Source organism: Ceratotherium simum, chromosome 6 (genome assembly GCF_057802395.1).
Source record: "Ceratotherium simum simum isolate JZ-2026a chromosome 6, ASM5780239v1, whole genome shotgun sequence".
In the NCBI taxonomy this organism is placed as follows: domain Eukaryota; kingdom Metazoa; phylum Chordata; class Mammalia; order Perissodactyla; family Rhinocerotidae; genus Ceratotherium; species Ceratotherium simum.
In genome coordinates, this window is record NC_141905.1 from 61,246,224 (window position 1) to 61,260,448 (window position 14,225).

Genomic DNA, 14,225 nt, shown 5'->3' on the forward strand with positions numbered 1-14,225 from the left:
CCCAGATTGTCCAGTTTAAAGATGGGAGGCAATGGGGAATGTGGACAAACAGTGTTTCCTCCAGCACATTCTCCAGCTCCTCCCAGCACACTGCAACGCCCCTTTCCTCCTCTCTGCTCCTTTCCCTATTTCTCCTTTCTGCCCGCTTCCCCTCACCCTCTCTTCCTCCTTGTTTCTTCCCCTCCTTTTCCTGTCTCCCTCCTCTCCTGATTCCCTCACTTTCCTGCCCTTTCTTTTCTCCTTCTCTCTCCCTGCTGTCCCCTCCCCTCCCCATTCTATTAATTCTTGCTCTTCTCCCAGTCTAGAAGGTAGCCCCTTCCTCAGCGTCTCACACCTCACTCCCTGTTCTCAATCAGGTGGGAGGGCCAGGGTGGCAGCCCAGACCTCCGTGGTCCTGCGCCGCCGTGGGGGTGGGGCTGGGGCTGCACAGGCGGGCTGCCCTGAATGACAAGCTGGGATATTGATCGCATTCTGAACTCAGCCCAGCCGATAGAAGGTAATTAATGACTCCATTTGCCTCAGTACCGAGGAGAACAATTGAGTTTGAAACTGCAACAACTGGCAGCTGGGGAGACTGGGGGGTGGCCTGGGGGTGAACCCCTTAGAGGGGGAAGGTGGTGTTAGGGGAGCTAAGATGGGGAGAGAGAGGGCGGCCGAGGCCACCAGTCCGAATGGTGTGGAGCAAACGTTTGCACAGAGCCCCCACCCCGACCACAGCTGACCCCTGACTCCCCCTACTCACCTGGCCCCCTGGGGGCTGAGGCCCATCACCCACTGTCTCCTCTTCCGCCCGCTCTTTTCTTCCTGTGTCAGATCGTTTTCTGTCTGTGGATGAACTGACTTTCTCTCCCTGGGATTGCGTCTTGTCCACTATGTAATCTTGCCCGTGTTTTCTCCTCTCCCTCAGCTTGTTTCCTCATTTGTAAAACTGAACTAATGGTATCTCTTTTGCAAGTGTTCTGTGAGGGTTAGAGATAATGTGTGTAAAGCACCTCAAGCCTGCCTAGTACATAGTTAGTGCTCAATAGGTGATGACGATGATGATCTTGACAAAGAAGGCACATTTGATAGAGTGGAGAGGGCTTCGGAGTCAGACATCCCTGAGCCCAAATTCAGCCTTTGCTACTTACTAGTTGGACAATGTTGAACAAATCATTTTGCCTCTCATCTAAAAAACGAGAGGAAGAATAATGAATACATCATAAAGTTGAATGGATATAATGAGTGTATGCGAAAACCCTAATATTGTCAGTTTTCTCATAGAAAGGTAGATATGTATATTTGGGCTTAGAAAACTGAAGTTAGTAGAGTTCTTTACTATACTTTAAAAGAATTCCCCTCAAATGCCTAATTCCTACTTCTTGGGATTTGGTGGGCAGCCCCTGGTCATCCCATCTTGATTTTGCGGACTTTGATGAGCCATGGTGCTTTCTCACCAAGGAAATGGCATTATTGCATTCTCTCCGTTACCATCACCCCCACCTACCTTTTGGTCAGTGCACAAGAATTTCTCTTGTCCCTGCAGTGACTACTTTGGGAATTCAAGTAGAATGTTGGCACACGAGGAGGACAGAACATTTCTGTTTTGTCCCTTGTCCCTAGCCCTCATCCCTAAGACATGATGTTCAGTGACTGCCTCCCTCCCCAAGCTCCTGAGACCTCACTGGACAACACTATTCATGATTGGCCAGCGAGGGGGTTCTGGCCTGGGGTCAGAGAGCTGGGAGGTAGGCTCTGCTCCAGGGCAGCCCGGGAATTGATGGGGAGTGAGAAGGCTTAGTGAATGAGGAGATCAGATCTTTTTGTTGACGAGTAAAAGACATTTTTATTAATGATGCTAGAAATGGTACCTGCTTATTGTACAAAGCCTGGACAATATGGAAAAGCTTAAGATGAGAAGAAAATAATTTGTTAATGATCAAAATGTAACCACTGCTACCCTGTTGGTGGCTCTCTTTCCAGTCTTTGGTTCTGCAATTCTCTTCATTTGCCTGGAGATTGGGGCCCCACTGCTGGATCCCATGCTCTGGATGTCGGCTGGGCAGGCAGCTGCTGCTCATTGCTGTTCAGTCCACAGCTGTCCATGGTGTACCTTCCTTGTGCAGGCTCCCTGGTGGATATGCCCTTGAGCTAGCCACTTACCCTCATTTAACCTGCAAATCATTTACTCTGAGCCTCAGTTTCCTCACCAGTAAAAAGGGGATTATAATCCATACCTACCTTGGAGAGTGTTTAGGAAGCTCAAATAACCTAAGGTCTACGAAAGTTTTTCGTTAACTGCTAAGCATATATGAAGCAGTCAGAGGAGAAGACAATATGAGCCTTTGTTCCCTTTGAAAGAATAATATATGTCAAAGTTTTAACTCAGCAGTTTGTCTAATTTAATTAATTTATTTGTATCCTGCTCCTTTCCAAAAAGGACTTGTGGTAGTGCACTCTCCTTGAGAGTGCTCACGCTGTAGTGGACAAAGCACCTGGAGTGGGCTCCCATCCTGAGAGTCCTGCTACCTAGTTATGTGACCTGGGACTGGTCACCTCCCCCCACCACCTCACCGCCCACCCAGCTAGTGTTCATTACTGTGAAATGAGGAATTTGGACCAGGTGTCTCCTAATCATTCTGGGCACAGCTTGTGCTCAGCCAGCTCAGGGGCCATAGGCTGCAGCCTCAGTGTAGGGAGGGTGCAAGGCAGAGAAGTGGGGATGCTGGGAGGGGAACCGTGTCCCGGATGGGGCCAAGTGTCCCTCAGCTGGGCCCCTGGGTTTGGCACCCAGGCAACAGAGTTAAATGATGTCGAGGGCAGGCTCTGGAGTCAGATCTGAATTCAAATCCTGACATGTACCAGCTGCATGGCCTTGGATAAGCTACTTAACTTCTCTTCACCTGGGTTCCTTATCTTTAAAATAGTTGTCACGGTATTTACTTCCCAGGATTGCTGGGGGATTCAGTGGCGTGTAATAAGCTCTCAGTGCTGTGAGCTGCTAATGGATGGTGGCCAGGCATGGGACAGCAGGAGAGAACAGGGCTGAATCCTCCACTTATGGAGACTGACTAGCACATGGCCCCTTCCTTGGTCTGGGGGTCTTACTAAACCTACAGCAACCACATTTTCCAACCTCAATCTAAAAACGTGGCCTGAGAATGGGAAAGAATATTGGCAATAAGAATTGTTCCAGAAAGCTCAGGGCATATGGCCACCATACTTCAGCCTTCTTCTTGGAGCCCTGACTTGTTATCCCACCAGGGTGAAGGCCAAGGGCCTCCTCCCATCATTTAGAAAAAGCCTTCTCTGAAACTAGCTCCCACCACAAGAAGAGAGACCCATTTTATCCCAATCCTGCTCTCTGTGACCAGGGCCTTGGTGTGGGGAGTCCAAAGTAGAGGCCATTTCTGGGCCCTGTTCTCAAGCAACTCTGCCACCTGCTTTGGTTTTGCAGGTCCAAGATTAAGTTCTGCTCTTAACTGGAAACATGGTGTTCTCTGTCCCTTGAGTAGAGGCACCATAGGTGGACGTGATGGTGTTGATGAGAGTGGAAGGGGCCTCTTGTAAACCAGAGTTGATGCTGTTAGAAGCCCACAAGCAGTGGGGGCAAGTGAAGAAAGAGAATCAGTCTACCCAGGGGCCTGCTGGGGGTCTTCCCACAACCTCTGATAGCGAGGATTGCATGGGACTTGCCTGACAAGTGACTGGGTGTCCGGGGGCGCCAAACCAGTCAGATGGCCAGTCCAGAGACCTTCTGCCAGAGGTGTGGCTTTGAATGCTACCCAGGAGAGCCTCATTCATTCATTCAATCATTCACTGAGTACTAACTCTATGCCCAGCTCCATGCCTGGCACTGGAACTACAGAGATACATTGGTCATGGTGCCTGCCCACAAGGAGCTCACAAGGGGATGGATGCTATCTAATTACTCACACACTTTCCTTCCCTGCTCACTCTGAAGCCTAGACCAAGACTTGCTTCTGCCTTCTGCTCTATTATAGCACAGCTCTGCCAGAGAGCCCTTCAGTTCAGTATCAGGGCCTAGCAGTGGTTTCATAGTCCAGTTCCATCCCTCTACCTCGCTGTCACCTCTGAGACTCTACCCTTGGGAAGTCCCACTTTGGGCTCTCTCTCTCCATTGTCCTGAGGAGGTTTCTCCAAGTGGTTGGTGCTGACAACATCTTCATTTCCTCTTCCTTTTCTAGTCTCTTCTATGTTCTCTTTTCTTTTCTGCTCCTTCCCTACTCTCTTCTCCTTTTCAACCGCCACCCCCTACCCTCCAAACCCATCCCCATCCAGGCCTTGGACTGCCCTCCTTAGCTGGATACCCAGGCTTTGGGAAAGCAGAGCCCGCTGATTTTATCCCTGTGGCAAGTGCTCTCCCCCTAGCCAGTGCTTCCCTAGGTTTCTAGCGTGGGAAGCTTCTTCCCTTTCTCCCTCTCTCTCTCTTTGCCCTTCCTCTGCCTCTGTGCCTGCTCCTTTCCTGAGCTTCTCCTCCTTGCACCTCAGACCCCAGGCTTCTCCCAGCCTCCTCTCCTCACTCCCTCCCACCCTTCCTCCTTGCCTTCATGGGGCGCCATCCCATCCTCTGGAGAGAGCCAGTGAGAGCCTATGGGCCCTTGGCTGATTGAGAGGGCTGCCTCTCTGTCCCTCACCAGTAACGCCACTGCCCTCTCCCTGTCCCTGCACCTCTCCTCCCTGTTCCCCCAGAACTTTGTGCTCCTTCGCCATTTATCATTACTGCTGCCTTTCCCTCCTCCTCCTCATCTTCCTTCTCCTTTGGGGAGTTTCCTCAAGCCTCTTGCAGCCTCCCTTGGGGATTCTCTGCATGCTTTCATCACACTAGTTTGCTTTTCTGCTCTTCTAGCACCTTCTTTCTCTTCCTGTCCCCCAACCCCCTTCCTTCTCTTCTTCCCTTATCCTGCCTCCCCCTGCCACCTCTGCCAGTAGCAGGCTTCCTTTCGCCTTTCTTTCCTCCCTCCCCCTTTCTCTCCGTTGCTGCCTCTGTAACCTGTCTTATCACCAGGGCCTGAGTATACAAAAAAATAAATAAATAAAAAGGTCAGTGAGTGGAGGGAGCAGCAATAACCCCTAAAACAGTACTATCAGTGAAACATGATTGATCAATTGAATTCCATAGCGGCTGAAAAATGTGGGATTAAGTAGTGTATTATACGCACAATGAGTTGAGGCATGATGTTCATTTCAAGTTCATTTCGCCGGCCTCTGCCACCAGATCAGGCAATCAATAGGGGCAGCAGATATCATATATCACCTCTCTGCGGGCTGGGGAGAGAGCACCATAATCTCTCGCAAATTTAGAGTGACAGATTTGTCAAGATCTGAAGGGCCCCAGAATAAATGAAGGAAAAGAGACTCCTCCAGCCAGTGACCTGAGGACAAAGCTCCAGTTCAGCCCCTACACACACACACACACACACACACACACACACACACATACACACACACACACACAGAGGCTAAGCCAAGCCACACACAGGCATATACACAAATCTACACAGAGGCATGGTATGAGTCTCCCCACACATATGCACACACCCATGCACACAATATGTGAGCACAAGCTCACAGACAAATGCACACTTTACTCCCCAGGACTCATTGGTGACACTGCAATAACCACACACAAAGACACTCACTGCTTCCCTTGGCCCTGACAGCATGGCTTTCCAAAAAGGTAGCAGGACTCCAGCAAGACAGAATTCAACACAATGGAACATGCAGATAGCGCCAAGAGGTGGAATTAGAATGATGGCACATCCTTGAAAGAGAAGCAGGCACAGAATAAACATGGAGCACGTGGGCTCACGTTCCCCGTGCAATCGCACACGTACACACACACTTTCTTTTAGGAAGGTTCCTGCTCTGTCACTTACACATACGCAGACATTTATTTATCTGGATGCTTACAGAGAATACTCACACAAAAGGGAAAAATAAATATACCCCATACTAACTCAATAGAGAGAGACACATACACCCTCTAAGACGGAAAATCATTCCAGAGGCTTACACAGAAACAAACACAACAACCAAGTTTTGTGTCCGTAGGAGCATAGGGAACATAGGAGAACCATCAAGGCTGCCCTTGGGTCTGTCTGTCCGCCTCAGATTTGATCCACACACACACTTTGTTTGCTTTCCCACCCCCTCCAGAATAGAGAGGAGGGAAGACAGGAGGTCCCTTTTGGAAAGCAGACCCCCATGCTCCATCTAGGAGGCCAGCAAGAGAGGATGGCTGCAGGCTGAGGTTAATCAATATGTAATATTTTCTATGGTCTCCCGAATGATACTGTACAGTGTTACTGTATATAATGCAATATTGATTACATCATATCATATAATCACCTATAAACTGATATATATAACAGTCCCAGAGGAACACCCAGGGGCCTACAGCATGGGCTGGCCCCAGGCCCAAGGTTCCCCAGCTGGTCTTGGGCTGAGGGAAGCCAAGGAGTGGCCAAGCTGCGTCTGGGGAGGAGCCAGCTTTGGGCGGGGGAGTTGCAGGGTGGGGTTCGGGGAGAGGTGGCAGAGCAGGCCCTTGGCCCACTGTGCGTTCTGAAAACTGCAGTGGGCCCGACATGGGAGGGCAGGGACAGGAGGTGGAGGTAGCAGAGTGGTGAGAAAGCTGGGTAGAGCAGGACATGGACAGGACTGGCCTGCAGCCACAGAGAGTGGGCACTTATGTGGCACCACTGGGCCCTGTCCTTCATGGAGCGAATCTCAGCTCCCTGTGGAGACCTGCAGGGGGAACCAGGTGGCCAAGGAGCTGGCCTCTGATGGAGGCCTAGCCAGAGTCCAGGTCAGGGACAGAGGCTGAGAAGGGTGGCCTGGCACAGCGGTGTCCACAAAGACCCTGTCCTTAGTCTCTGCCCAAGTCAGTGTTTTACAGCTCACGGCTCCAGTCTCAGTCCTGGCCCAGAGCAAGCAGAATGCCTTGGCTTGGCTTTCAGAGTCCCTCCTCCCTTGGTGGTAAAGTTAATTACTTCGCCCAGTCTCTGTGTTACACTCAGCCTCGGAGATTTGATGATTTTCCACCCTTAGAGTCAGTAGAACTGAAATTCATCTCAGAGCTGAGTTCAATTCTCCACAGGCTCCGTAATGCTCGTCTGAAATGCCCAGCTCCTCCCCAAGACTGACCCAGGCCTGGGGACAGAAGGGGTTCAGGGGAGACACCCCTGGGCAGACGGCCCCTGGGAGCCCCTGTGGCTCCACCTCTGCCTAGTCTCTCCTGTCCTCTGCACTGTGGCAACTTGCCTTTCTCTTCCCAGGTCCTTCAGAGGCTCTGGCTTCCTCAGCCAGATCTCTGAGGCATGGCCAGCCCCTGGGCCAGCCCCTCCAGCCTCAAAGCTGGGAGTAAGGGGTCCTAGCAGGGGTGCAAAGCCCTGGGGGCTGAGCCAAGTGCCCCCCCCCTTTGCCCACTGTACTACTCTGTGCCTCTGCTGGCCTGTGCTGATGCCCCGAGTGTCCATGTGTTCTCCAGATGTGTCCGAGGGCTCAGTCCCCAACGGAGACTCCCAGAGTGGTGTGGACAGTTTGCGGAAGCACTTGCGAGCTGACACCTTCACCCAGCAGCAGCTGGAAGCTTTGGATCGGGTATTTGAGCGTCCTTCCTACCCTGACGTCTTCCAGGCATCAGAGCACATCAAATCAGAACAGGTGAGGAAGGAGCTTTCTGCCTGCAGATGTGGAAAGGAACTGGGTAAACAAGGCCTCTGGAGAAGATGCACACGGATCAGCCATGTGCACACCTAGCATTGCATGTGCTACATATGGGTGCACCGCATGTGTGCTGTGTGAACACACTCACACAAGGACATTATGGTAGAGTTAAGAAAAATCATTATGGTACATGGTAGTTAGAAATGATGAGTTCTGGGTGCGAGTATGGCCTTGGGTAAGTCTTATCCCCTTTCAGAGCCTCAGTTTCCCCATCTGTAGAATAAGGGCTTGGATGTATAATCTAACAGGTGCCTTCCAGCCCTGCCATTCCGTGCTTCTGGCAGGGTACTCAGGAAAGTCCTCTTGCCCTGTCTCTTACCAAAACACCCCTGGGGTCCTGCAGAAAGTCTGTGCTTGCCTGGTGTCAGGAGGAGAGCCTGCTGTGCCTGCCTCCTGCTCCCCCATCCAGCTGTCCAGTGTGACCCCAGGCAGGCTGACGGCCTGCCCCTCAGACCTAGTACTTCTTACAGATGCGGAACAGCCCAGAACACACAGCATGGGACACAGACCACAACACACCAGCATAACACACAAAGTAGAAACACATCTCCTGACTCCTCACATTTACCCGCATGCACGTGCACCTCCCCCCACCTGCTCCCTCCCCCCACAGCCCCCAGTACTCACAGCATAGCCGGCCAACCAGTAGGCGGGCATCCCCCCAGACCACCAGCTCAGCACACCTCCAGCACCCACCTCCACCCACACATCAGTGTAGCCCCCAGTGCACACGCTCAAACACGGGAGCACACACCCATTCCTCCCACACCTATGGCCCAGGCCAGGCCCAGAACCGCAGCACAACAGTCTTCTGTGCTTGTACACACACGCACACCAGCGCAGCCCCACAGGCTCCACACAGCACAGTTCCGCTCCAGGACTCCACCAGCTCTCTGCCACTCGCCTTTCTCCCCGCCCGTCCTTTTATCCCATACGCTGTTTGTCTTCATAAAACAAAAATCAAAAGTCTTTTTAAGGTGCCCTGAGCCATAAACCAACAAAGGAGGAGCCGGCCGAGGCGGGCGGCTCGGTGCACCCTCCCCGAGTCCCCGGCTGTATTACAATGAATAACCTTTATTTACTTTCATTAGACTATTAAACACCAGCACAGTCATTTTTCCCCCTGAAACTCAGAGCAGGGCCCATAAAGCAAATCCGAAGCCTAATTGAGTTCATTTTAATTTCTCTCCGATCACAGCGAATTACTCTGGTGATAAATCAGGGGGCAGCTTCACCCCCAGTAGAAGGCCTAATTTGCAGCTAATTACAAAACTGATTTCTACAGGAAGATCAATACGAGAAGGAATTGGAAATGACGAGGCAATCCCGTCCAGCCAGGAGGGGAGGGGACCCTCTGGGGGGGCCAGGAAGCGGAAAGGAAAAAAACGGACCCGAAAGAACAGAAAATCAGTTTTAATTTAACGTAATATTAATCAGAGCAACTTTTCCTGCTTTGTGCAGTCTCCTGGTCTGCCCAGCTCTGGGGTCTGGCTTGGCGGTGGCTGCAATAAAAAGGCAATTACCCGAGTGTTTCGGGCAGGACACCCTTTCAGAGTCAATGACTGGCCCCCTCCCACCCTTCTGTTAGCCATGTGGACTCTCCCCCTCCCCAATTTCATACCCCAGTGCACAGGCAGAGAGCAAGGGGCCCATGGGGCTGTCTTTGTTTGTTTTTAAAAAAGGGGCGCTAGCACCCAATCAGCCAGCCCAGCAGTGCCAGGCTGGAGGCCCCATAGGCCCTTCCCCCAGCTACTACCTCTGCCATCATGTCATGGTTGGCCCCTCCTCCCCAAGGGCCAGTCACTCCAGGGGGTCCTTAAAACACCCCTTGCCTCTCAGCAGGGGGAATCCCCACTGCTACACTCCGCCCTTGGGGCTTCTTAGGCAGGAGATGGTACAGAAGTTTCAAGGGTGCTGGGATAATCACTGATAATGTATAGGCTGCACCTCCAGCTTCACAAAGTCAGCTCTACCCCCACCCACACAAAACTCGCCATCATCTGCCCAGCCGTCCTGCCCTCTCTCCCCTCCCTCTGCCTGGCCATCTCCTTCCACCCCATCTGGGAGGGCTCCCGGTCCTCCTCCCCATCTGCACGCTGAGCCCTTTCTCAGTGGCCTGTGCACATCAATAGAGAGCTGTCGCTTTTCTCTCTCCCCCAGGGAAATGAGTACTCCCTCCCAGCCCTGACCCCTGGGCTTGATGAAGTCAAGTCGAGTCTATCTGCATCCACCAACCCTGAGCTGGGCAGCAACGTGTCAGGCACGCAGACATACCCCGTTGTGACCGGTAAGGGGGCTTCCAGGAGGGTGGGGGTGCTGCTTTCAGTGGGGGCACCTCAGCCTGTGCCATCTTGGGCCCAGTGTGACAAGTGGGCCCCCTGCCATGATATCTGCAGAGAGTGAGCCTCCAAAAGCCATGGTGCTTCCTGAACAGATGTGTCCAGATGTGAGAAGAAAAACGGTGGTCAGGGTCTCTGTGCTCCAGCCTGGAAAGGTCAAAGCCGGCAGGGGCTATTGCTGGTTCTTTCTGCCCATGCTCTTGCCTTGCTCTTTGCCATTTTTTTTGCCTCCACCAAGGTGCCCAGAATTATGGGCCTCTTGCTAGGATGTGTGCAGAAGAATGCAGGGGGTAGATAGGCCAGGCTGGCGAGAATGGAGCATAAGAGCCCAGTGTCTAGCCTCCACACTTCTGTGTCCCCAAGGCTCCTGAGGGACCTGCTTTCCTCTCCCTCTGGGCAGCCTGGGTGGCCATGGCTTTGGGCTTCAGGGCATGGCATCTGGCTCTGTGGTTACAGAGAAGCACAATTATTCCAGCCCTTCTCCTGCTTCCCAGAGAAATCACAGAGACCAAGGCTTGAGTTCAAGGCCAAGCAGGGTCAGACCTGTCCCATAGTCAAATGCAGGGGGAGGGCCCCTAATCCAGGCACTCCCATGGATTAGGAGCGGCAGAGGCAGCTAGAGGGGAAGATGGCCGAGGTGTGGTGCAGGGAAGGGCCCAGCTGATGAAGCTCCAGGCCGCAGAGCTGCAGGCTGTGGAAGGCGCCTGGCACTGCAGAAGGGTTTCCGGGCCAGGAAAGTGCCCAAGTGGGAGAGACACACATTGAGGTGTTATTAAAATTCACCTAATTATACTGGAGACACTAAAGCCAATGTGCCGTTTGTTCCTTGGGAGACAGAATGATTGAGAAGGGTCTCGATGGGGATTGGGAGACACTGAGGCGTTACCTGCCGAGCGAGGCAAGCGGAGGCGGCCTGGGGACCTGGCAGCAGGACTGCAAGCAGCCAGCGTCACAGCCAGTGGCAAAGACAGGGAGCAGGCATGGCCCCACAGTAGGACAGGGCCCTGGGTCTGACTTGGAGCTGATTTGAGCATAGCTCAGGCCTGAGATGGGCTGCCAGGGACCACCCAGCTTCCACCTGGGGGGGCTTGGGAGACCCCTGTTGTTAGCTGTCCCAGGTTCTCCTTAAGGGGTGCCTGGTACACCTGTTTCCAGCTTGGACAGAGTTGAGCTCTTCGGCTAGGCAATCAGAGGTTGCATTCTGGAAGTGTTGGAGAATTGGACGGGGCTTTTGGGAGTGACAACTTTAGCCGGGTTCGCCAGGTCAGGACACAGCTTATTATCAACTGGCCCTCCCCATGAATGAGTCCTCCTTAGCCCAACTAGGAAACCCTTTGAGCTGCTGGGTATTCTGACCTGAGGCAGAGAGATGGCCCAGGCCAGGCCCCCTTGCTCCTGATCTGCTGAGAGTTATAGTGGTCACTTCTTAAATGTCGCCCACCCCAGGCAGCTGGCGAAAGAGAGCCCAGGAGACATTTCTCTAATCCCAGCTGTGCTTCCCTGTGCCCAGGGCCACAGTCCAGAAGGCAGGGGTTTCCTGGGGTGGAGAGATGGCTCTTCCGGATATGGTTCCTGCTGCAGGAAAACTCAGACTGGTGCAGAAAAGGGCCTCCACCTTGAGCATCCCCCACCCGCCTCCCCTCCATGGCCCTGGAACGGTCCCAGCTCAGCCTGGGAACGTCTCTGGCTGATCCATCTGGATCCAAGTGTGAGAAAAGTTCATTTCAGACCCAGCTTGACATTCCCAGGTGGCAAGTTAGCACTAACATCTCAATCTGTATGCGACATTTCAATCAAGCGAAGAGTAACAAAAGCAGAACCATTAACATTCGGAGCTGTTCACCAGTGGTAATGACGGGGAAACTCGCTCAGAAACTGGAAATTACCAAAAAGAGAGAAGTGTATGGAGAGGTGGGGGAGGGGAGGTGGGCGGGGGTGGGGGCAGGGAAAGATTTTTCTACACTTAGGCCAAGATCCAGTGTTTGGATTAATGGTGCCATTACCCGAGAAAGGGTTGCAGATTATCCTCATTCTTAAAATGTTTTTGCTGGCAATTAAACGGCTGCAGTTATTGATCTTTGTTGATTTTATGTCCTCCTAATTTGCATAATCTATTAAAGATGAATGATTCATGATGTATTTATTATGGGGACAAACAGAATTTGCTGGAGGTACTGTCAAGGTGAGAAACAGGGCAGTGCCCAGAGACTTCATGGGCCATCTCAGGAGTGGGTCCAGCGTGTTGGCCTTCGGGCCAGGACTTTGTGGGTAGCAGTGAGCAGTGAGCAGTGATGTAAGGAGAGCAGACATAAGAGAGGTGGACTTTGGGTGAGTTCTTCTAGAAAGATGTTGGCATCTGTGAGAACTGGGCTCCTAGCATGGCTGGGATATGGGAGAGGCTTTGTGTGTATTTGTACAAATTCCCCTCAAAGATTCTTTAAAAGCTTATTTGGTTGGAGAATATGAAGGGCTTTGGTGGAGGAAGAAAAGAGGAGCCCCTTCGGGGGGAGTGATTCTGGCCAGGTGTGTGCTAACAGTGAGAAAGCGGTAAGGTCATCCTGGGCCCATGGCCAGGCAAGGTGTTCAAGGAGCTCTCTTCATCCCCCACGTCTCAGGCACCCAGCTCATCTTCTTCCCTGGGCACAGGCAGCTGAGGCTGCAAACCTTCAGGGATGTGTCCTGAAGAAATGGGCCCGGGAATGTCCTAGCCCAACCTAAAGACCCAACCTTATTGATATTCCTGCCACCTCAGCACTGGAGGCTGATTTCAAACTTCACCAGCCACTTGATACAGCTGTTCCACAAGGTCAGAACTGAGAGGAGAGAGGAGCCTGGACTATTGTGTGGAGGGGAGAGTGGGGCCCAGTGGGCCAGGACACAGCTAATCACATTGCAAGCAAGGGTGGCTGCCGGAGGCTAGAGCTCAGCCTGATAGCCTCCCCTCCCCACCTTCCATCATGGAACCAAGGAGAGAGACGGATTTTTCTGGGTAGTGTTTGCAAGTTCTGCCGAGATTTTAATTTCACTGCATCACAACTCAGCAAGCTGCCAAGTCAAGCTGGTTATTTAAATTTATCACCCACTTTCCCTTCCGCCACTGCGCTGCTCTAGCTCAGCGGCATCTCTTCTCTCCAGCCCACTGCTCTAGGCTGCTGGTCTGGAACGGAGCCGAGTCTCTCCTAGGTGATAAGGAAAAAGGGACCAGCTAGATGAGAGAGTGGGTTAGGGGCACTCTGGGCCCAGGCTTCCTCAGGTTGGCTACTGTGGCTGGTACCTTCTACCAACTTCTTATTCTTCCAAAGTGGCCCACAGGGGGCCACCATCAACCCCTCCGTAGTCCCAGGGACCTCTGGGCCAGTGCCTCTTCAGCAAGAACTCTGGCTCCAGCTGTGTGCTGGTGCCTTCATTCCTTCCTGTCTCCCATCACTGGTAGAAAAGTGCCTCTTCCCCATGACCTCCTCACCTCGACCCTTCCCTTCCTGTGCCTGTCCAGGTCTGCAGCCATAGAGGAGCATGGCAGTAATGTTGATCTGGGAGGAGAATATGAATACTAGTTTCAGGATTCCCAAAGTCACTTGGAGATGCTTCTGAGCATTTAGAGAGTCCCTTGGCCTGGTGAAAGTCCACCCTGAAGGTTAGAGTCCCTACCCCAGGTGCTGGAGGAAGTCAGGGATTACTCAGAGGCTCTCCATGCTCACTCCAGAAGCCGAGGAATACACCGGTCCCCAGAGCTGCTGCACCGAGCCGGCTTCACTGGCCTCTAGTGGGCATCGCTGCCAAGCACTGGGAGAGCTTTGTGCCAGTGTAGTTCTCACCACCTTCATTTGAGTCCCAGAAAGGTAATGGAGGAATGAGACTGATGTCCAGAAACAAGGTAGGCAAAACACAGCTGGATAAAATATAACAACAAGACTTAAGACACAACCAAACCTCACTGTCTGGTGCCAGAAATAGAGGGAAACTCAAAGCCAGGGCCATATGTGAGAGACTGCTGGCATCACACTGAAGGTAGACCCTAATGGGGAAGCCTGGGGTTGTAACTCACCAGACAGGAGACGTGACCTTGAGCCCAAGAGAAGCAGGAAGCTAGAACTGAGTGTTACCCTGCATAAAGCCAGGACCAGAGCAGGACTACACTATCCATGAAAGGGAAACACA

The 14,225-nt window shown here is 52.5% G+C and overlaps 1 protein-coding gene across 5 annotated transcripts in view; it reads left to right on the forward strand.

Annotated features, from left to right (window-relative positions):
• PAX2 (paired box 2) overlaps positions 1-14,225 on the forward strand; it is a 78,878-nt gene that overhangs the window by 49,752 nt on the left and 14,901 nt on the right. For all 5 annotated transcript variants that reach the window (XM_004427956.3, XM_004427959.3, XM_004427957.3 and 2 more), the window contains 2 exons: positions 7,490-7,665; positions 9,889-10,015. In XM_004427956.3, coding sequence (XP_004428013.3) covers positions 7,490-7,665; positions 9,889-10,015 — 303 coding nt within the window. The remainder of the gene's footprint in view (positions 1-7,489; positions 7,666-9,888; positions 10,016-14,225) is intronic.